The sequence below is a fragment of the Thalassophryne amazonica genome, chromosome 18 (assembly GCF_902500255.1).
Source record: "Thalassophryne amazonica chromosome 18, fThaAma1.1, whole genome shotgun sequence".
NCBI lineage: Eukaryota > Metazoa > Chordata > Actinopteri > Batrachoidiformes > Batrachoididae > Thalassophryne > Thalassophryne amazonica.
Genome location: NC_047120.1, coordinates 47,038,083 through 47,060,970, shown reverse-complemented (window position 1 = coordinate 47,060,970; position 22,888 = coordinate 47,038,083). Strand labels below are relative to the sequence as shown.

Genomic DNA, 22,888 nt, shown 5'->3' with positions numbered 1-22,888 from the left:
ATTTATTTTCAGGCTTTACATATTTGGGATGTAAACTGATTTGTTTAAAGCGGGTAATTAAATCTCACCTGATGGCCATCTTTTTCGCTCTCCTCTTCCGGTTCTTGCTCGATATCATCATCTCGGGAGTAAGCAGACTTCTTCTGGCCACTACCATCTCCATGTTGCCCCTGGTATGAAGAGTGCGTTTTATCTGAGTGTTTATCAGAACGCTGGGAGGAACTGTGTCTGTGTGAAGAGTCTGTTTCGGAGAGGTCTGGCGTCTCTTTGTGCCAGCTCGGAGTTACTCGACTGGTATTGTGCTGATCTCTTTGCGTGCGTGACTGCTGGTAGGAGTGCTCAGTGTTTCTGGCAGCGGGAGAAATGTGATGCGTTTGCTCTGTAAACTCCCTACGGTTTGAGGTATTCCTGGGCGAGGAGTTCATGGGGGCATCTTTGTGGTGACTCCTACGAGAAGAGGCAGAGTCCAGCGAAGGATGAGGCGATGAAAGAGTTTGGGGTTGCGCTGTGGAAAAGCTGACTGTAGCTGTTTCCTGGTTAAAGGTCAATGTGCTGTTGCTGTTTTGGCGGGAAAAAATGGGAGAGGAGCCACCGTAGCCTGATTCATTAGAGGACTGACTCTCAATGGACATGTCCGACTGGCTCCTGCGGGGGTTGTAGGGTTTGAGAAAGGAGCTGTACACAAAGCCCTTGGTGACTGCAACAACAAAAAAGAAGAGAAAAATGGAAGAATGCTACATGCATGAAAAAAAATCCTGCCAAATAAAGTGGTTTTGATGTTCAGTGAGAGACTATGGGCCTAAACAGAGAATTCAAATCCATTTGGGGCATGTCCAAGTCCTTGTCATTGTCCTTCAGTGAGCGCAATAGTGAGCAAAGCACAGGAAAGGGGTCGGTTTTATCCAGTTCATTATTCATGTGCATTTTGGAAAGGGTATTAAGTAGATGCAAGTGGAAGAAACAGATCTGACTAAACAGGGTGAGAATCGGCTAGCAAAAAAGACATAATGCTGGAAGATGCTGCAACAGTCTGATTAATACCAATGTGACCATCGCATTCTTCAGCACATCACATCGCTGTGTGAAGATGGAACTGTTGCGTTCAGTACTCATTTAAGTAAGTTAAGAACTATTTGTAATTTGTGCAGCACTGTGGCTTAGTGGTTATCACTATTTACTCACAGCAACAGGTTCATGGGACTGCTTCCAAGCTGGGTCTTTCTGTGTAGAGTTTTCATGTTCTCCCCATGTTTGCATGGGTTACGGGTGCTCTGACTTGCTCCCACTTCTAAAGACAAGCAGATCAGGTGAAATGGAAACCTTGTCTGTCTATATGTAGCCCTGCGACAGACCGGCATCCTGTTCAGGGTGAACCCCACCTCGCACACTATGACCACTGGGATATGCTCCAGCCCATGTGACCCTTAATTGGAGTATGTGGGTATAGAAAATGAATGAATGAATAAGAAGTGTTTGTCTGTGTTTAACAGTCATGTTCTGTTTATGAGCTGTGACATAGGTGGAGTGATCTTTCTTTGTCTGTTGTCAGGTTGGAGTGTGTGATTAATGTTTATATTTTTGTATCAAACACGAGTTGTTATGCATCTCAGTGACTCAAAGTGAATCCTTCCCTGTTTGTCCACAGGGTAACTGGACGCGTCCCCTCACTGTTGCATCACCCCCGCCACTATGCATCACACCCATATCACGACAACCACATCACAGCCATAGTTTTTTGTTGTTTTTTTTACCGTTGTGTATAACATCCCACTTTTGAGTGAATTTCTATTTTACCTATTTGTTTTTATGTATGATATTTCAAAAATTGGAATGTTTTACCATAATGCAAAATATTTGAGGTCTTGCTTTTTATCGTTATTAATCTCAGTAAGATACTGTGTCACATAAGCTTCAAATGATGGAAAACATTTTGTAATTATCATCAATAGAGGCAAGGAGATGCGGCTGTGACGAACTGTGGTTGTACACTGATAATGCGATAAGGCAATGTGGTCGTGGTGCGATGTGACAGCTCCAGCTGCAGGGAGGGAGAAAAGTGACATGAAAATATGGCACAAACCTCAGTTTTTTAAAGCATTCTTTCCATGAGTTATTTGTTTTTGTTGTTAGTTTGTGATTACTGTACACTCTGCACTGTTTTAAGCCTGTGTAACACTGTGATGAATAGAGCAAATGGATTAATTATATACTTAATATTTTGTCTGTTGGCAAAATCTCATAATCCATTGGTCTCCCATGGATTTGGGGAACTGATGGACAGATGATGTCTCATTTCCACTGGCAACACAAAGACCTCCACTCTGCAGAACGATTTTAAGGGTTTCGAGATATATATGCATGCTGGGGAAGCCGGGTCTGAGCGCCGTGGTCCGAAAGCATGTGGACAGAATCCATTTTCCTCTGGGTTCATGACCTCATATTTTTCACTGTGCCATTGTTCAGTGCAGCTGCCACAGCGAGGACATCAAACAACTCTGTGACACTGTCTCACCAAGAAAATCTGCCGGACACTCTGAGGTCCAGATTAAAAAAAAGACTAAAAGCCACAGTCTTTTACTTCAAGTCTGACCTGGAACAGCGACATGTTTCTGTGTCAGGTCCTCTCACCTCTCATGCTGAATTCACACCCTGGAGCTTTGGCTAATCAGAAGACCAGTCTGAAGTATCAGACAGTCATAGGATATAAACTCAGAAGTATTTTAAAAGTAAATGACAAGCAGAGGACAAAACAATAAATGTCCAGACAGCAGAAAAGCTCTCTGCCTGATGGCCACTTAAAGTTTTGAGCATGCACAAAACTTTTTGATGGACCTGGCAGACAACAGCTGACAAGGAACTCATTTTGCAGGTGGGAAAAGGACCTTTGTTGGACAAATACAAACACAAACAGAAATTCAGCTTTGTGGCTGACCACGTCATTTTAAGACAAACATACCGATGGACTCACACCTGAGTGCAAGCACTTCTGATACTGAAGGAAAATGACAACTGCGTCAGGTGGAAACTAGCAATGGCAGTTGTGTTGTATCATCACGTTCTGTAGTTGGTGGAGGAAAGGGCCCTTAGTGTCTCAGGAGCAAGACATAAACCTGGTTAACATATTGCTTTCCTTCAAGACTTAAATCTTGCAGAGTACTTACCACCATTGTCAATTAACCAGCGATTGTTGCTCCCCATGGGGTCCTGTTGCTTGATAACACCGACAATATCGCCCTCAAGTATAGAAACATCCAAATCCTGTGCTGCATTAAAGTTTCTCTCAGCCTGAAAAAGTTTGTCTGGGCTGTAACGTGCCAGAAGTCCTGTACGGTGCTCTTCTGTCTGCAAGACACAGTTGGGCTGAAAATGACAAAAGTACAAGACTGATGTTAGACAGGGCCCGTTATACAATACGTATATTATTATCTCCTCTAAGGAAGTTTTCAGCTGTACTGGCTGCTGATTTTGTGTGTTAGAAGGATTATTGTAAAATATATGGATTGTAGTTCATGAACCTTGATAGAGAGACATTTAGCAATAAATATGAATCCGGATTTTCTTTCCTCACTTGACTCACAGGTCCTTGCAGTTGTTTTTTCGATGTCTGTTTCTCCAGAGGTTTCTTATCGAAGGCTTTTCGTGCAGGGGTGGGAGGTGGCAGGTTTTCTGGACAGAAGCTGAAACTTTGTAGAAGTTGGAGAACTCGACCATATTCTTCTTGAAACTGTGCAATCAGATTGCCCTCAGTGTTGATTCTCCCAGAAAACTGGAAATAGGGACAAAAAAAAAAATGTATTGTCTTAATCAAAAGAATGGAGATGTGAATTGTTTATGCCAAATTTTTCTTCATGAATTAGGTGGAAAGACTGTTAGATTTTAGTCACTCAGACTCCAGCAGCACAAGGCACACTTACAGCTTGCAGGAGGGGCTTTAGCTCGCCCAGCGTCCGCTTCATGAAGTCCTTCTGGACTTGAGCAAATGCCCTCACGCAACCTGTGAACAACTCCTCTGCAGCATAGTGGAACTTGGGAAGCTCATCCACAAGTTGGGCGTTGAGCGCCTCATAGTTGTTGCGCGCCACCTGCAGCTCGTCCTGCACACGGCGGTCCTTCAGGCGATCGGCCCGCTCCTTGCAATTGTCGTAGTCCAGCAGCTTGTCGAAGCGCTTCTGAATGAGTTTGTGGGGCCCAGCAAACATAAGGAGGAGCTGGGTGAGCGGGTTGATGACTAACGCCTCTGTGCGCTCCTTCTACATAAGAAGAGTGCAAACATTCGCAATGAGGCGTATGTAAAAAACACAGTCAAATTTTTATGTTATAGAATGTGTTGTGAGTGAGGACGTACAAACTCTGTGAACTGTTTGTCGCTGATGCAGCGATGAGCTCTCTGGAAATGCTCAGCATCCAAGATGCTGCGGTCTGTGTAGATGTCACCAAAACTGATGGCTGCCAGAACCTTCACTGATGCAGATTCCTAAAGAGATAGCCTGAGATGAAATTAAAGTGCTCCACAGACACTTTATTACAAAACAATAAAACAATTACAATGATGGAATGCATGTTATATATGTCATAGGAAAAAAAGTTAAATACAACATCATCTTTTTCCTTCAGCACCTGTTTGTGGCAGAATGCAGAAAAGACAAAAAGCTCTACATGCGTGTGTGCCTGCGTATAACTTTGATCACGGACAAACTGGGGAGAACTGACATTTGCCGTATAGTATGCTTATGTATTTTGGGTCAGGGATGAACGCCGCCAAAACGTAACGTTGATAGGACTAATATTTTTGGAGGAACTACGGATATTAGGTAACAACACTGAACAATGGATGTTGCGAATTACATTCTGGACTCACACACCATTCCAACAGGGGGCGGTATATCATCTTTATATTAAAAGTGTGCGTGCATGATTAACTTCAATGTAAGTACGTACATAATATAACAGTAAATAAGTTAAAAATACATGGACATAATTTATTTAAAATAATAATAAAAAAAAAACAAGTGCTTGGTCACAAGAAAGTAAAAACACTTATTTCTACTGTGGTCCATTTAAAATAAAATAAAATAAAAAATCAAATGACAAAATAGAAGTAATGATGATGATGATAATAATAATAATAATAACGATGATGGCCTTAATAATAGTGTGTATATGATAACAAGAACCTAAACAATTTATAAATACATTAAGTCAGCAAATTAACATAAAAAAAAATTATGTAATTAACAGGAAATAAAAGGGTTGCATTCTTTTTCTAAAGACTGTTGATGTCTAAGGTCTAAGGTTCTAAAAACATTCTGGACTCACACACCATTTTAACTCATTATAGAAACTTAGCATAATTTATTACCACCGTTGGAAGATGTCAGCTACCTATTTTATAAACACTACCCAATCTAAAACCCGTGGATCCCCACGGGCAACATGCTAGTTAACATTAATGTGTTCGAATACATAAAAATATTTAGGACCAATGTTTATCTAAAGGACTTCAGTATGGATAGCTAAAAAGTTAATATTATCAGTTATCAAGTTGTGCGCCAATGAATATGGCTTTATACACCCTGAAGAAAACCATACACCATATTGCTACACCATATTGTGACACCTGATTGGCTGATTACTCGGGTGGTATGAAAAATATTACCCGTCCGCGAAAAGGGTGTACTGCTATTTATTCTTTAGTGTTTTATCCAATCATATTGATGTATCATTTATAGGTATATGATAATTATTTTATATTACAGTAGTTTTCCAAAGACCTTTAGAAAAATGAAAACCTACTAAATACCCAATATTTATAAATTAAAATAAGTAAAATTTGTAACCACTTCCCCTTTAAAAAGACATTTACTTTGAGTCAGTTTTGTGACATTTATAATACCACCGATTTATAAAATGGGGTGTATTTATAGTCAGTGTATTAGTGTGCAACAATCTGCCATCTTTGTACAGGCCAGTGCATCTACAAAGTTTTTTACATTTATTTAAAAGGAGATTTAGAAGTTCATTCATTTATTTAATAAAATAGAAAACATTTACATTTGGTTTTGTTGGAATAGCAACATTTAGGCATTTTAAAAACATTTTTATTAGCATGACATTTGCATTATACTGTACATTTAAAATATGAGCCATCACAGTACTAGTTTATTAAGTTTTATTTATTAACTGAAATATTACATTTTAAACAAATAGTATAATTAGTGAATCTGTCACATTTGTTACTATAATTTCAAGCTCTTTTATGGTGAAAATCTCAGAGCTGCTGGTTTGTTTGAATGTTTTTAATTTTATTTTTGTAAATGTCATATTGCTGTGTTCTTACCCTGATATGTTGAAGATACAGGGAAATGTCCCTGATAAATGACTTTATAAGTCTCTCCTGCAGCCTAAACTTCTTTTCAGCTTCATCAAACACCTCATCTTTAATCTGATAAAAAGATAAAAGTTGCAAACAGGGATCAGAACCAAAATGTTTTCATTTACACACTGAATAAACAGCACGGTCGATACTCCTTACGCACCTGAGGTGAAATTCCTGTGAGGTGCTTGAGGTGGCTGCTGACTCGGTTAGATTTTTTGATGATGGAGTGCATGCTCAGCTTAGAAATCTTGTCGATGAAGGTGTCCTCGTCGCCCTTCCTGTACTTCATCACTGCCAACAGCAGAGGGAAACCCAACGCTGAAACCTCTCACTTGAACATTTCACACAGAACAGGACCAGTTTTCAACAACTGCTATTACCAAGGTCCTTCCTTCGCTTGTATTCGTTGATGTTCACGTTGATCTCCTTGATGGCCTGCAGAGCTTCAGTCAGGTGCAGCCGGTCATGATGGTTTTCCGGCGTGGCCCCTAGAAGTTCCATCAGCAGTAGTGGATAACGCATCACCCGCTGCACCGGCTTGATCAAGAAGGAGCCAAGGTTGATGTAATTGGTTTTTCCCCTGTAAAAAACAACAGCAGGGGGCGCTCGTGAAAGATAAAGACAATCATGGCAAACAGAGAGATTTCCGGTGTCTTCAGCACAGTCACAGACATGCTCATGTTCCACACGTGGACTGCATGATCTTAATAGGTAACCGCCGTCACAGGGGGGAAACACACAACCACACATAAAAGTTTGGGAGCCACAAAAGAACACAAAAGGCACAAAATACAAAGCAAAACTGATCTGCTTAGTTTGATGCAATCTAGCAGACAAGCAGCTTAGTAAATCTGAATCAGAGATTAAATCTTGTGATTAACATATAATAAGGATTGTTAATTTCTGATTTGCTATTCAAGCTTGTTTCTAACCAGTAAAACATGTGAATATGCACATTTTTTTCATGTCGATGAAAAATCAAGTGCCCCATGTTTTATGGTGTCAGAGGAGGATCTGTAATGTCTTATCAAACCATTTCCAACCTTAAAGCTTGCAAATCAGAAATGAATAAACCTTTTTTTTTTTTTTTTTTTTACAAAAAGAAAACAACTATAAATTACAAACACAATAATCAGATAGATGTGATTTTTTGTTCAAGTTTGTAAGATGGCATTATGATTCAACTTCACTTGTCCATAGAAGTAGGTCAGGAGGAAAGTGAATAACTACTGAATATTTACTTTCTTTAATGTATGGTCATTAGGCATGGGCCAATTACTAGTTTCAAGTGATGATGTTTGTGACTGAGCTCAAAACTACATATCGTGGCCAAAGGACTGTGTGTTATTTTGGTTATCAAATGTGTTTTTGAAGAGTGACTGTCAACAGATGTCAAATGTTGCACCGCATACATCTCTCTAAGCTGAATGAAAGTGACATTACTTTACAATTATCTTCTTCGAGTGATGCTAGGAGTTGCTATATTTGTGAAATAAATACTATTGCCTCATTAACAAGGCAGGTACCACAGCTAATTAGCAAGATCGCTTTTTAAGTAACTCACTTGAGGCTGAATTGACAGTAAAACTTACGAGTCAGCAAGGTGTTTAACAAAATGCAACAAATTTTAACTCAAGGAAGACTCCTCTAACCTGCCAGCCGATGGAGAGACAGTTAAATAATGTGCTGCTCTGTGATAATTTGCTGTGAATTAATTGCAAACGTCAGCAGGTTCGCTCATAAATCTGAGTAATCATAAGCACAAAATAAATAAAGAAGAATGGTTTTAATCAGTGTTGCAAATTGTTGATGAGAGAAAGAATGTGTGCATCAACGCTGAAATATGAAGTAACGCTGTATATCATCTATCACGGTATCTTTGTCTGAGCTGATCACACTGGCCCGTGCCTAATGTACATGTAAACACGAAAATATGACTGAATTTGGAGCCCATCTCAATCTGGAAAAGTAAAATGGCCTCGTGTGGCAGCACAGATGTGGAACGTGCTGTCGTTTCAGCGGTCACATCAACACTTGAGCACACACACACAGAGGCCATTCCTGCAGTGTTAGTGAGCAAAAAGCATGCGGTCAGGATGATTCTCATGCTGGAAATCACAATTACGCTGGTTATCAAAACTTACCACTCTCGGTACATAGCCCTGTTGAATGAAGGACAGAAAAATAACACAAAAGAGGATTTGTAAGCCTACATCTTAAGACAACTGTGAATCAATGCATAGTTTTTTGGCAAATGTAAAATGTTGTAGTTTATTAGCTAAAACCACAAGCTTTACAACAACCTTTTTTTTTAAAGATTGGGGGCGGCTCAAAGACATCAGCGACCCTATTCATTCCCGATATTTATGGGGAGCTCTTTTTAGAACCAGCGCCCTTCTTTTCTGTAAAGCTTCCTTTAGTTGGGTGTTTATCTTTTTAGCACAATTTCCTGATGATAAGATACAATGGGAGTGTTTAAACACAGCACCAGTGAATCACCGCCGGTGAAACCCGACAGGTGAAACGGGGTCGGGCACATTCTTGAACTGCTCCACATTACTTCATAAAAGCAAAGACATGGAGCGTGCACAGCGTGAGGAACATGAAGGCAGCTTTACTGGACATGACATTTCTATGATGCAAGGGTGTGTTGGTGACACACCTGTCTAACAACAAACATCTCATTTCAAAAGTGTGAGACGAAACCGATCATAAATAACATCCATGTGAATGAGGTAAAGGGATGCGTTGTTCCGCCACAGTGCTTGAAAATATCTACAGAACAGGAGATGGGTTATTAAATCTACTTAAACCAGAGACCAAAGTGTGCCAGCATAGTTTCACTTAGTTTTTTACTAATACAACTCAACAAATGGTAAATAATCCACACTAATTTTTGTTCCCAAGCTTTAACACTCATGGAAAATGATAAAACCCACAGACGATGATTTTGAGAGTCTTTCTCCCTTGTCAAATTGACTCACCTCAGTCTCTCCAGACATTCCAGCACATGGGACTGGATGTTTTCGTCTTTCTCGTAGCTCTCCAGTAGAGAAATGGCATCGTCATGGTTCTGGCAGTAGATCTTGTAGACCTCCTCCAGCTCGCCTTTGAAGCCTAAAAACACTTTTCCTGAGAGGACAGAGAACAGGAGCATGAATCGTTAGTCTTCACAGAACAAGACATAAAACCTTCTGCGTAAATACTCAAATTGGTACACATTTAAGGAAAGATTTCTCTCGCCTCTTCAAACATTGCTTCAGATGATAACTGGCAGTTTTCAATGTGCAATTAGAGATCTGCAATCAGCAATTTGACCTTTGCACTGAGGAAGTGATGGTCTAGTGATTAAGTTTTGGGCTTGAGACCAGAGGATCCTTGGTTCAAACCCCAGTCAGGCTGCTAAGGACCCTTTGGGAAAGGTCCTTAATCCCAAAATTGCTCCTGGTGCATAGTCAGCACCTTGCATGGCAGCACCCTGACATTGACATGTGTGTGAATGGGTGAATGTGAGGCATCATTGTAAAGCGCTTTGAGTTTCTGATTCAGATGGAAAAGCACTATATAAATGCAGTCTATTTATCACTGCAGTGGAAAAAAAGGAGTGTATACTTTTAAAAAAAAAGTGCTTGGCCACAATTTGCACACAGAAATTTGAAGTAAATTTAAGTGGATATATTCTCTGGTTTTTGGAAGCTAATGTTACACTTGTCATTTGTAAAGTCTGCTTCAAAACTGTCCAAAATCTAACTTCTTCATTGTGGTTTTTCACCTTAAAACAGACTCTCTGAATGTGAGGCATCACATTTCTCACCTCCTTTTTTTACTGATGAAAGATGTTCATATACACAAACAGGATCTAAACCACCAGCTCTTCAGTTCATAGATACCTGGTTCTTATTTGCACCAAGAAATCTAAGTTTGGCAGTTGCACCTCGGTTTTGCCAAGTGAGATTTACACTTATTTTTCAAGTCCTGGTTGGCTTTAGATGAGCGTGGCTTGGTTGGTAGAGCCACATACCCACTGATTAAACTTCAGAGAAGTGTTTCTTTTAAACTGCATTTGTAACATCACAATAGCACAATTACTGTGAAACTGAAGGAAATATAGATTTCTGTACAAAAAGAAACCTCTTCCATACAGCTTCTCTGACAGGAGTGGGTAAATGTTTTTTATTGAATTTCATGAGGAGAGTCAAAAGTTCAACTGACAAAAATGGCCCAATTTCTCAATGGTAAAGAATTTTCAGCAATAATAACCACAATCATCATCATCATCATCATATCAATATCTTGTTGATTTTCTTGTGGTGAGTTTTGAACGTGTGTAAAATTTTCAAGAAAACTGGTTCAGTCTGCTTATGGTTAAAACTTTAAAGCAACAAAAATTGCAGAGAAAAACAGTGTGATTTTAAAAAGTCTGATTGTGTTGAGAGTACATTAAAAGTTTAATGATGTATGTGTCTAAAGATGTGGCTCCTTACCAATAGAGTCTGTGTCCTGGAGACTTTTGAACAGGCGCTGTGACAGATCAATCACAGAGTTGATGTTGCCGAAGAGTCCATCAAAATCCACATTCTGCACCTTTAGGACAGGGCAAGTGTTCAAAGAGCTCACAAGAACAAAGGTTTCATCCTTCTCTTTGTCTGTCTTTTAAAATTGTAAAAAACAGTTGGAGTTGGCAAACATGCAGATTTGTCCAGTTTGTCTTGAAGATCAAAAATCAGACAGATCTTCCGGCCTTTGTCTCCAACATCTCACCTGTTTGTGCTGCAGCGGCTGGATGATCTCCTTGACGCACATCTGCAGATCTTTGATGTAGTCTTTCTCCGTCTGCAGCAGCTCCTCGATGACCTTTGACCTCTTCTCTAGCATCCTCAGCTCAGGATCCTCTGTCTCCGTGCCAGGGGTTGTGTCTGAGACTGAGGTGGAATCAGAGGATTTGGGTTGGGATGCTAGGAGAGTCATTTCTGTAAAGACAGCAGAGGACTGAGATTAAGTCTCATCACTAGATGATTAGTGGAATGTTTCAAAGGATCAGGTCCAGAAGACTGTGTCCAGACAGGTCTATGGAATATTACATAAGAAAATAAATACATAAAAAAGTTGCTTATTAGGACTGTGTCATCAGTTTAATCTTATTGTACGCGCCTTTAAGTTTGTTGACTTACTAGATGATGATATTTATTGTATTAAACTGTACGAGTTGGACCTGTACTTGTTTATCGCCACGTATATTTTCATCCAATGGATTTTACAGGGTCCATGCTAGAGCTGCACGTTTAAGCATCATTGCTGTATTCACAATACATGTGATGTCAAGCAAGATAAATCAGACATCACTTTCTTCAACTTCTTTGTTGATTGATTTTTAAAAACTTGACCCAACATCCCACAAAAACAACTTCAAAGTATGATATTGTTTATTTTATTGCATTGTCTCTTAAAAGAAATGTGAGTAGAGGTAATTTCTCACTGCTCAGCAAGAAGGGGTCAAAAGGTCACATTCTTTCTACAAACTCTTTCATTGATTACAATTTCAATTTCTATTTCTCAATTTATTTTCATTTATATAGAACCAAATCACAACAAAGTTGCATCAAGGTGCTTCACACAAGTAAGATCTAACCTTACCAACACCCAGAGCAAGCACACAGGCAACAGTGGTAAAGGAAAAACTCCCTCTGATGATTTGAGGAAGAAACCTCAAGCAGACCAGACTCAAAGAGGTGACCCTCTGCTTGGGCCACGATACAGACAGAAATTACAAAACAATTCACAAAACAAATATACAGGAAATGTTGCCGGTGCACAGGACAGGAGGGTTTCAGAAACAGATACCACACCCGTCTCTGGATGGAGCCACACCTTAAACAGAGAGAGAGAGAGAGAGAGAGAGAGAGAGAGAAAAAAAACAACAATCAGGTATCAGAAAGACAACATATACAGTATAATTTCTCAGGATTAAGCAACAAGAAAAACAAAAGATACTAAGGTGATCGCGGTCCACTAGCCCTAAGCTTCACTAAAAGACCCAGAATTTAGATAAAGTTGCATTCTATATTTTAGCATTATATTAGACTGTGTAAGAATCTCTTCTATGTGATGAAGTGGCAGAGTTGTGCCAAGAATTAAATGGTTGCAAAAACAAAATCAAAGTCAGGTGTATGGAATTAGTTTGGGGCACAGTTAGTTTGGAGCCTATCCCAGCAGTCATACGGTGTGAGGCAGGGTACACCCTGGACGGGATGCCAGTCTGTCACAGGGCCACATAGGAAACCGGAGCATCCAGAGGGAACCAACGCAAACGAGGCAGCAGTGCTAACCACTAAGCCACTGTGCTGCCAACAGCAAAAATGAATAAAAATCTGCTCCATCATCCTTTAAATGATGACTGGACACAATTTTCTATTTAAAATCAATGCAGTATTTCTGATGTGACAACACACACACACACACACACACACACACACACACACACACACACACACACACACACACACACACACACACACACACACATAAAATTATTGATGTGAAAATGCCCTCTAATCAAACTCAAAACATCATTGAGGATGGCCATTAAATTGGTATGAACAAAGCACATGTAAGGGGGGGGGGGTACAGAAACAGGTGGTTGTTACCCAATGAGTGAAAAAGAACAGACAGAACTTTCCCAGTCTCCTCCAAACATACTCCTTCCACCCGCCTCATCTTTTTCTCCCCAAGCTTCTGATGAACGTCTCTGCCATCACAGGAGGGAGAGCCCAGTTTACGCGCCACTGCTTTTAATGAATGGATCTAAAACCGGAGTGGACTCACGGTCTTTGTCTCCGGCACAATGGCCTGTGGCACCAACTACGGGCTGTAGGTTCTCAGGGGCCAGACAAGTACAGAAGAACAGACGAGCAACAGACAACGAGAACATAACTGCAATTTGTGATGGAAGATGTCCCGCAGCAGTGAAAGCAGAGATAGATGAACATATTTAGAGCTGCTGTGATACTTTGGTGGGAGTCCACAGACGGGTCTGAGGTGCTGTGCTGACTGATGAGGGTGACGTCACCTTTGCTGCTTGAACAGATTGGTGTTATCTCTGATTACCCTCATTCTGCACCGTGCAGGGGCTCTCTCTCTCTCACACACACACACACACACACACACACACACACACACACACACACACACACACACACACACACACACACACACACACACACACACACACACACACACACTGCCCGACTGATATCAACTCTGCTTAAAGACACAAAACATCTCTAACTTTGCATAAAGCTGTTCCACAAAAGATCAGAGTGAACTGTTCATTGAAATACTTGTTTGCAAAATGTAAGAAATCCTACAAAATGCATGCTTTATATATATGGTGAACAAAGAAGCTTGTGTGTTTGATCCCCTTCCCACCTGCCCTTTGTCTCCCTCCCACCCTGACCTCATCTATCACCCCCTCTTTGCACATGACTTAGCTAAGACTGGACTCAAAGGAGCTTTTCTCATCGCCGGCACCGTATCTCCCCGCACCAGACAACACCGTTACACTGCCAAGCGCCGATGCTGGAACTGTTCCCCGCTGTGAGAAAGAGCACTAATGGGTTTTAAAAGTCATACAAACAGGGAACACAAAGAGATCCCCAACACAATGCTGCATTTAATCCTCTGCACGCACACACACACATTATGTGCTCCACTTCACGTTTAAATATGCAGCCATTTCCAACATATTGAACATGTGAAGCAGATTCCTGACCCGCTTCACAGGAATTCCACATTTCTTTGTTCTGTGATGTATAATTAATAAGCTATGCGCACCGACAGAGTGGACACAGTTAAACAAAGCGCAGTTATAATCCAACGTACAACAGAACAAAGATGAATTTGTCAGCTGTCAAGATTGTTGTTCAAAACATCTGATTTTTGATGTTTGCAAAGTCTCCTTAAATTAAAAATATGCATCTACTGTCTCTTAAAAAACACACTGCTGGAGCGGTTACAATGTCACCACACACTGAGAAGGTCACAAGTTCAAGTCCATCCTTTCTTCTCTCCCTGCCTGCATGCCTTCTCTTCACGTACTGCTGCTCCTCCCACAAACACAAAGGGGTCACATGACCTCATTACTTGTAATTGACAACAGATGTGAATGTGCCAACAGCTGAGTGTGATGACATGGTGAAAACACATGGGTAGACTTGTAATTGGCATCCTCAAATTTTTAGACCTTGGCCAAGTTCACTCATGTCTCAGTTACTTTGCACAGACATACATGAGCGATCAGCCTGTGCTACTGTTTGCACGCCGGAAAAAAGTGCTTGTGACTGATGACACCAGAAAGTGATTTTTTTTTTTTTTGATTCAGTTACACTGAAGGATTTTTCACAGTAAGTGAGGCACATGCTTGTGCACATACTGACCCCACCCAGAGTGTAACCTTTAATAGTCCATAAGCCAAGTTCCACAACCCACCTTATTTTTAATTTTGGTTGCACCCCTGAAAGACCCAAGATATCTTGGTATCACTGGAAAGGTTCAGACCCACTTTTTACATTTTGGTGATATTTTAATGATTTTACATCATGTTTATGATAAGTTTTTAGTTGCGTATTGTTCATTGGCTTTTGTCATTGTCTTTTTTTTTGGGGGGGGGGGTGTTTGTTGTTGAGTGTCTTGTGTTGTGTGTACAATTGCTGTGGGCGTCTGGTGAGGGTGCTCTGTTGTACATGTGTTTTGGACATCCTGCTGCACTCTAAATTTCCTTTTAAAGGATAAATAAAGTGAAACTTGAACTTGGCTTATTTAAATCACTGTTTGTTAGCAGAGAGGCGTAATGACAATATTTTATTGAGTTTAGACCACGAAACTCAAACCATTTTGGTGAAAAAATTGTGACATCTGATAGTTTGACCTTGACCTACGTCACATATAAGCTACATTCATAAAAGTGAACTAATTGTGAGATATTGCTTCCACCAACAATCCTGGAGAATTCTATCTTCCTGGCTTAAAAACGTCCTGAGAAAAATGACCTTCAGTAACACTTAATGGTTCTCAGCAAAATCCACCGTCTTCGCAGGGGGTCCAAAATCACGTCTTAAACAAACGGCATTACCATGGTAACAATCAAGTGTTGGTGGTCAAAAGTACCATTTCTGTAAACTAGAGGCACCTTTCCAACGATACCAACGATCCTCATGGACTATAAGTGATAAATTCATAATTTGATATGGATGCATATTCCTGAGCTGTCCAGCAGGTGGCCATGCAAAGCACACTGTCTTCCTTTTCACGTGGACTTCAGAACAATGTTCAAAACAGTGTTTCAAAGAGTGTTTCAAAACTTTTTGGAACAGTGATCTGTTTGCCACGAGTAGTAATCTTCAGTACAGAAAAAAAGGTTTGTTATCAATCACACGTTCTATTATTTTGGTTTACTTTCCCATAAAAGTAAGTCCCTTTGGCTGCTCCCTTGTTTTCACTCAGGGTTGCCATGTTGATTTGGAACACGTTTCATGCTGAATGCCCTTCCTGACACAACTTTACATTACATGGAAAAATGAGGCAGGGGTGGGGTTTGAAGTATGAACCTTCCACACTGCAACCAAGCGCACTCACCACTTGGCCACCACCTCCAATCATTTGGGAGACATAATGGCCATCATGTTTCTTCCTGCAGGTCCTTGCTTAAATTACATCAAATGAAAGTGTGCACTCCATCCAGCAGTGATATTACATAGGCCAATCTAAGTTGCTGTTTTGTTTGATCTGATCAATCAAGTTTCACTAGATTTGAATCAGTTTATCTATGTTATATGTGCATTTACGTTGGCAGCATCAAAGATTACAGTGTTTACTGGTTTTGACTGTCTACAATACCTAAGCAGGAACAATCTAACTCACTCTCACCCACACACTTGTTTACATTTTTGCTATACAGCCCTCACGCTGATAACAGTGCAGGTTATATTTAGTTCAATGGTTGTTCAATCAGCTGCCTTGATTCCAGAGGTGTCAAGTAACGAAGTACAAATACTTCGTTACTGTACTTAAGTACACTTTTTAGGTATCTATACTTTACTCCATTACTTATTTTTCTGCCTACTTCTGACTTACCCTCGTTACAGCCTCGTTACCCTTGGCTTCAGCGCCGATGGATGTGCGCTGAGGCGCGCACATCCACCGAAAGCCTGAGGCGTCAGCGCAGTTCCACTGGCGCGGCTTCACCGAGGCCCGAGGTGCCAGCGCAGTTCCACCGGCGTGGCTTTACCGAGGTGCCAGCGCGGATTTATCTGACCATGGGTCCGAAGAAGGCACTGACGGCGGAGGAGGGAGACGATATTTTTGTCTGAGGAAATCTCTGTTGTTAAAATGCAGCAGAAATCCATTATGGAGCTGGTGGAAGAAGTGAAGGCTCTCCGGATCCAGAATGCCGAGAAAGACCGGCGTCTGGTGCACCTGGAGAACCGTGTTGTGGAGTTGGAACAGTACACAAGGATGAACGACGTTTTTATTACAGGAATTCATATTAAACCTCAATCCTACGCACGGGCGGTGTCAGAAGACAGCGGAGGGGAGGCCAGTGAGCAGGAGGCCAGCTCAGTGGAACAACAGGTGGCTGACTTCCTGCAATCTAAAGGTATTCAAATGGACTGTAATAACATTGAAGCGTGCCACCCCCTGCCCAGGAGAGAGGATGGAGACAAGCGAGCTGTTATAATGAGGTTTGTCAACAGAAAACATAAAATGGCATTGTTAAAACAGGGACAGAAACTCAAAGGAACAAACGTATTCATCAATGAACATCTGACCAAAAGAAACGCAGACATCGCCAGGAAAGCTCGTCTCTTAAAAAAGCAGGGAAAAATTCAACAGACATGGACATCCAACTGCAAAACATTCATCAAACTGAATGGAACACCAGAACAAGCGAAGGTTATGGTAATCAGGAACATCGAGGAACTGGACAAATACGACCAATAAGGTATGAGGACACAAACACATCACAACACCATGACACAGACCAGAGGAACCTATTCATCTACTACATCATCTACATCTGCAGACAAGAAGGATATAACTCACAGGATTGCTGATCATGGAAAACTAGAACTGAGAACATTTAAATACACAGACCACAATGTACTGGACTTGGAGCACGATATAGACCCGGACAATAATTTCTTCTCAAATATTAATGACAGTTGTTGCTATTATACAGATGAACAGTTTAATCGGATCATTAAAACAGATAACAAATTATCAATAATCCATTTCAACAGCAGAAGTCTGTATGCAAACTTTAACAACATTAAAGAATATTTAAGTCAATTTAAAAAAATATTTAACATAATTGCTATATCAGAAACATGGATCAATGAAGATAAAGGAATGGATTTTGAACCAATCGAAGCAGTGGTTCGCAGATTGAAGCAATGCTTCGACCTATTGTTTCATTTATTCTTTCTTTCTTTCGCTTAATTTTCCCCCGCTAAAACCCTAAAGAGCATACTTCTGTGAGTATTATTTACCTTTTCTATGTTAAACCGACCTGTTATGGTCTTCTGAAACAGTTGATAGATGTATTTTATAACTTAAAAACAGGAGCGACGCTAACGCGTTAGCATGTCTATGGCATTTTCAATGTTAAAAGTTCGGGTGCATTTATTTTCAAATTGTAATATTTCTTAAATTTATTTTTGTTTATATATTAATAATGTAATGATAATTATTATATACAATTTCAGAGAAAGAGACAAAAAGAACCTGAATAGAAACACAGAAAATAAAATATAAAAGCAACTAACAATGAACATACATACATACATACAGAAATAATTAAGTGTTTCCTGTGAACACCTAGTGACTCTTACACCTCCATTTCATCCCTGTTTTATTTAAGTTTAATGACAGTTTGTTTCGGTCAAACCATATTGTCAATGTGTTAATTTCTTCAGTGATTTCCTCCAGAACTTTCTGCCAAACTAGAAAACTGCTGCATCCTAGTAAGAGCAGAATACTACTGGAATGAATCTGAATAAGGAAAGTTGTTGTTTTGTTTTGTTTTCTCACTAAATGGATGCTGCACTCACTGCAGTTTATTGTCTGGAATAGTCCCAGATTGCATTTCAGAGCTTCTAGAATTGAAACATTTTCGTGCAGGTGGTGTTGGGGAGTAATTTTGGGTTTGGGGTCTTGGGCCACATGTAGAACAAATCAGTTTTTAAATTAAGCTTTCAATTCATATAGTGGCATCTACCTTTTTTTTTTTTTAAGGTTACTTTATACTTTTATACTTTAAGTAGGTTTTGGAGCACATACTTTTTCACTTTTACTTGAGTAAAGAGGTGAAGCTGATACTTCAACTTTTACCAGAGTGTTTTTAAACTGCAGTATCTATACTTCTACTTAAGTAACAAATGTGTGTACTTTTGACACCACTGCTTGATTCACATGAATAAAAGAAACTCCAAGTTGAAATTATTAAGGTAATACTGGGAGGTCAGCAAAGATGCCTTAAAAAAACAAGCTCCAAGAATTCCAGACAACTTGAATGCTTCCCGGTTTACTTACATTTCCTCATTTGTATGGATAAGTCTAAAACACAGTTTCAACTAGCAATCCCTTTTCCTCAATACTCATATTCAACACTACATCATACTACATCTGTCACACCAATGTGACATCATTTTAAGCAGAAGCGAGCTTGTAACCACTACTCAAAGAAACCAAGTCGCAACTGACAAATTATCACAGGTAATCAAAGATTCAACATAAACGAGCTACTGGACATCAACTAGAACCAAGAAATCATCGCACAAATCTTGGAAGCATAATAAAGCTGTAGAGTTAAAGATTGAGACATTTGTGACTAGGGTGTTTCTGGTTTGATAACTCAACTATTAAAAGTTCCAGTAAACACACTTGGAATCTAAATGAGTACACAAAAAACACGGAAGCAAAAAAGGAGTCAAGCCAAGCCTGAAGGATGATGAAGCTTCACCCACCTGTTGATTCAAACTGCTTCAAAAACAACACACTTTGTGGTTCAAGCAGTACAAGCCGTCGTATGATCCAACACCACTGTCAATCTGAAGTCCATTGCAGAGGAGCGCGTCTCCCTGCAAGAACTCCATTCCGGAACCCATTACCATGAGAACAGACGGCAGCTCACCATGATTACACAAACACAGAGGACGAATACTTGGGTAAAGAATAAAAACTGGTGCTGGACTTTCTCAGTATGAGAACTTGTCTCCTGCTGCTCCTCATAATATCCACCTGTTGCTACCTAAACGTTTCCAGTGGCAGCTTCAGAAGGTTTTTTTTGTTTGTTTTTTTCTAAGGCCAGGCCAGGGTAGACTTCTAAACCTGTTGATGAAGGCTCAGTCACCCAGGTAAGAGATGTCTAAAAGTTTACAGCAGCTGGACCTCTGGTTGTTCTACAAGGTGTTTAGCCACTCATCAATGTACTGTATGTTTTTAAATATGTTCCAAGTCGCTACTATATAGGCGTTAAGTTAAACAGTTGTTTGTAAAAGTTTGGGCACCCATGATGATTTCCATGATTTTCCTTTATAAATCATTGGTTGTTTGGATCAGCAATTTCAGTTAAATATATCATATAACAGACAAACAGTGACATTTGAGGAGTGAAATGAAGTTTATAGGATTTACAGAAAGTGTGCAATAATTCTTTAAACAAGATTAGGCAGGTGCATAAATTTGGGCATCCCAACAGAAAAAAATACATCAATATTTAGTCCATCTTCCTTTTGCAGAAATAACAGCGTCTAAACGCATCCTATAGCTTCCAAGGAGAGTCTGGATTCTGGTTGATGGTACTTTGGACCATTCTTCTTTACAAAATATCTCAGGTTTGTTGGTTTCCGAGCATGGACAGCCCGCTTAAAATCTCCATTCTGAGGTCAAGAGTGCTGTGGAGCAGGTTTTAATCCAAAATGTCACTGTGGATTCCTGCATTCAACTTTCCCTCAATCCTGAGTATCTCAGTTCCTGTTGCTGAAAAACATCCCCACAGCACGACGCTGCCACCATGTTTCACATGATGCCTGGCATTCATGCCAAAGAGTTCAATCTTTATCTCATCAGAGAATTTTGGTTCTCGTGGTCTAAGAGTCCTTCAAGTGCCTTTTGGCAAACTCCAGGTGGGCTGCCATGTGCCTTTTATAAAGGAGTGGCTTCCATCTGGCCAGTCTACACAGTAAATTTTGCAGCGTAAAATACACTCTGCCAGGACTACCTTTGGTCCCAGTTCAAACAGAGTTAAATATACTCTATGACAGTGCTACATCAATTCTATCACAGTGTAAAATCAATTATCATGCTGTGAGTGACTCTTATTGGAGTTGCAACCTTGAGTTGACAAGACGGAAGAGTTGATTTCACACTATAATAGAGCGTACTTAACTCTATTTGGACTGGAACCAAATGTTATCCTGGAAGAGTATATTTTAGTCTGCAAAATTTACTGTGTACCATACAGGCCTGACTGATGGATTGCTGGAAAGATTTGCTGTCCTTCTGGAAGGTTCTCCTCTCCCCATAGAAGAATGCTGAAGCTCAGAGAGTGGCATTGGATTCTTGGTCATCTTCTTGACTAAGGCCGTTCTCCCCTGATTTCTCAGTTTGGACGTGCGTCCAGCTCTAGAAAGAGTCCTGGTGGATCAGAACTTATTCCATTTACAGATGATGGAAGCCACTGTGCTCACTGGGACCTTCAAAACAGCAGAAATGTTTGTGTACCCTTCCCCAGATTTGTGCCATGAGACAATCCTGTCTTGGGAGATCTACAGACAATTCCTTTGACTTTATGCTTGGTTTGTGCTCTGACATGCACTGTCAACTGTGGGACCTTATATGTAGACAGGTGTGTGCCTTTCCAAATCATGTCCAATCAACTGAATTTACCCCAGGTAAAACAGGATGCACCTGAGCTCAATTTTGAGCTTCATGGCAAAGGCTGTGAATACTTAAGTGTGGTTTCTCTTATTTTTAATCAATTTGCAAAAATCGAAAACTTTTTCTATGTTGTCATTATGGGGTATTGTGTGTACAATTTTGTGGAAAAAAATAATTTTATTCATTTTGGAATATGGCTGTAACAACAAAAAGTGGAAAAAGTGAAGCGCTGTGAATACTTTCTGGGTGCACTGTAACACCGCTCTGTGATGTTTTCTTTGACCAGCTTTCATTCTTATGTTACAAATAAAATGTTGCCTCATGGCTAGCTGTCTCTTTGACTCCATATATGTGTGTCCAGTATGTTAGCACTGTTGCCTCACAGCAAGAAGGTCATGGGATCGATTCCAAACCGTGGCCTTTCTGTACAGAGTTTGCATGTTCTCTCCATGTTTGCGTGGGCTCCCTCCGGGCGCTCCGGGTTCCTCCCACATAGGAGGGTGTGAACATGTTTGTGACAGACTGGTGTCCTGTCCACGGTGTACCCCGCCTCACGCCCTATGTCTGCTGGGATAGGCCCCAGCCTCCTCCCTGTGACCCTTAACTGGAGTAAGTGGTTGAAGATGAGTGAATCTATATCAATAACAGATTGTTTTGCCATGCTTCAATTTGAAAATAGGACGACCTGATATTAGTCTTCTGTAAAATTGAATGACGATGTAAAGAATGTGATGTGTTCTTCAACTTCATGTCATGTTTCACAGTCAACGGACACTGAAATCTGCCCTGTCAGGCTGAATTCTAGCAACATCAGATTCAACATCTTGTGTTCAATCAGCAGTTAATTTCTAATTAGTGGTTCAATTTTGTTCTTACTGCATTTACAAAAACTGTCAATATAAAGTCTGGCAATATTATTGCTTGACAAAATTATTAAAAAAAAAAAAAAAAGAGAGAGAGACTGAAAATACTTCTAGTTTCCTAATTAACATACTTCACTAATACCTGGCTGAGTCAAAAGTTTGCCAAGCACTCAGCAAGCTAAGGTCAGACACAATCAGCAATCTGTGTGTTTTGCTCCAAAGTTCACAGCGGACTGCACAGTTACCCAGGCAACACAAATAAGCAGGGGCCCAGCTCATATCAAGCCAAGTTCTGGAGTGCAGGGAGCGGCGTCACTGGAACGATCACGTAGGAAACTCCGGGTTTGTGAATTTGGAACATGAAACTATTTGAGAATAAGTTGCTACAAGTTGTGTGGCTTCAGAAAATCACAACACGAGTAACAGAATTAACTGGAAACCGACAGGCTGTAACTTGTAAAACAAAAATACATTATGGAGCAGAAAACTCAACAACACAGATCAGTGAGCTAATGACAGCGAAACAGACAGCATCAATATCTGAAGGTCTTCTCTAAAAATGTGACAACATGACACACTCTAGTTGTATTTTAGAGAAAGGTACAGCCCCATGCTGCATAAATTCAAATCAGTGTCTTTATCAAAATAAAGGTTTGCAGCTGCTAAAATTTAGAATATCTTTTAGGCATCATTGAACCACTGACGAAATCATGGA

At 40.2% G+C, this 22,888-nt stretch overlaps 1 protein-coding gene across 3 annotated transcripts in view; it reads right to left on the bottom strand.

Annotated features, from left to right (window-relative positions):
* dnmbp (dynamin binding protein) overlaps positions 1-22,888 on the bottom strand; it is a 77,105-nt gene that overhangs the window by 1,051 nt on the left and 53,166 nt on the right. For 2 of the 3 annotated variants that reach the window (XM_034194755.1, XM_034194757.1), the window contains 12 exons: positions 11,138-11,346; positions 10,861-10,960; positions 9,361-9,508; positions 8,521-8,538; positions 6,757-6,956; positions 6,537-6,667; positions 6,338-6,442; positions 4,346-4,474; positions 3,915-4,250; positions 3,569-3,766; positions 3,162-3,360; positions 69-697 (listed from right to left, as the gene is read on the bottom strand). In XM_034194755.1, the coding sequence (XP_034050646.1) occupies positions 69-697; positions 3,162-3,360; positions 3,569-3,766; positions 3,915-4,250; positions 4,346-4,474; positions 6,338-6,442; positions 6,537-6,667; positions 6,757-6,956; positions 8,521-8,538; positions 9,361-9,508; positions 10,861-10,960; positions 11,138-11,346 (2,402 nt within the window). The remainder of the gene's footprint in view (positions 1-68; positions 698-3,161; positions 3,361-3,568; positions 3,767-3,914; positions 4,251-4,345; positions 4,475-6,337; positions 6,443-6,536; positions 6,668-6,756; positions 6,957-8,520; positions 8,539-9,360; positions 9,509-10,860; positions 10,961-11,137; positions 11,347-22,888) is intronic. The other variant, XM_034194756.1, reaches the window with a different exon arrangement.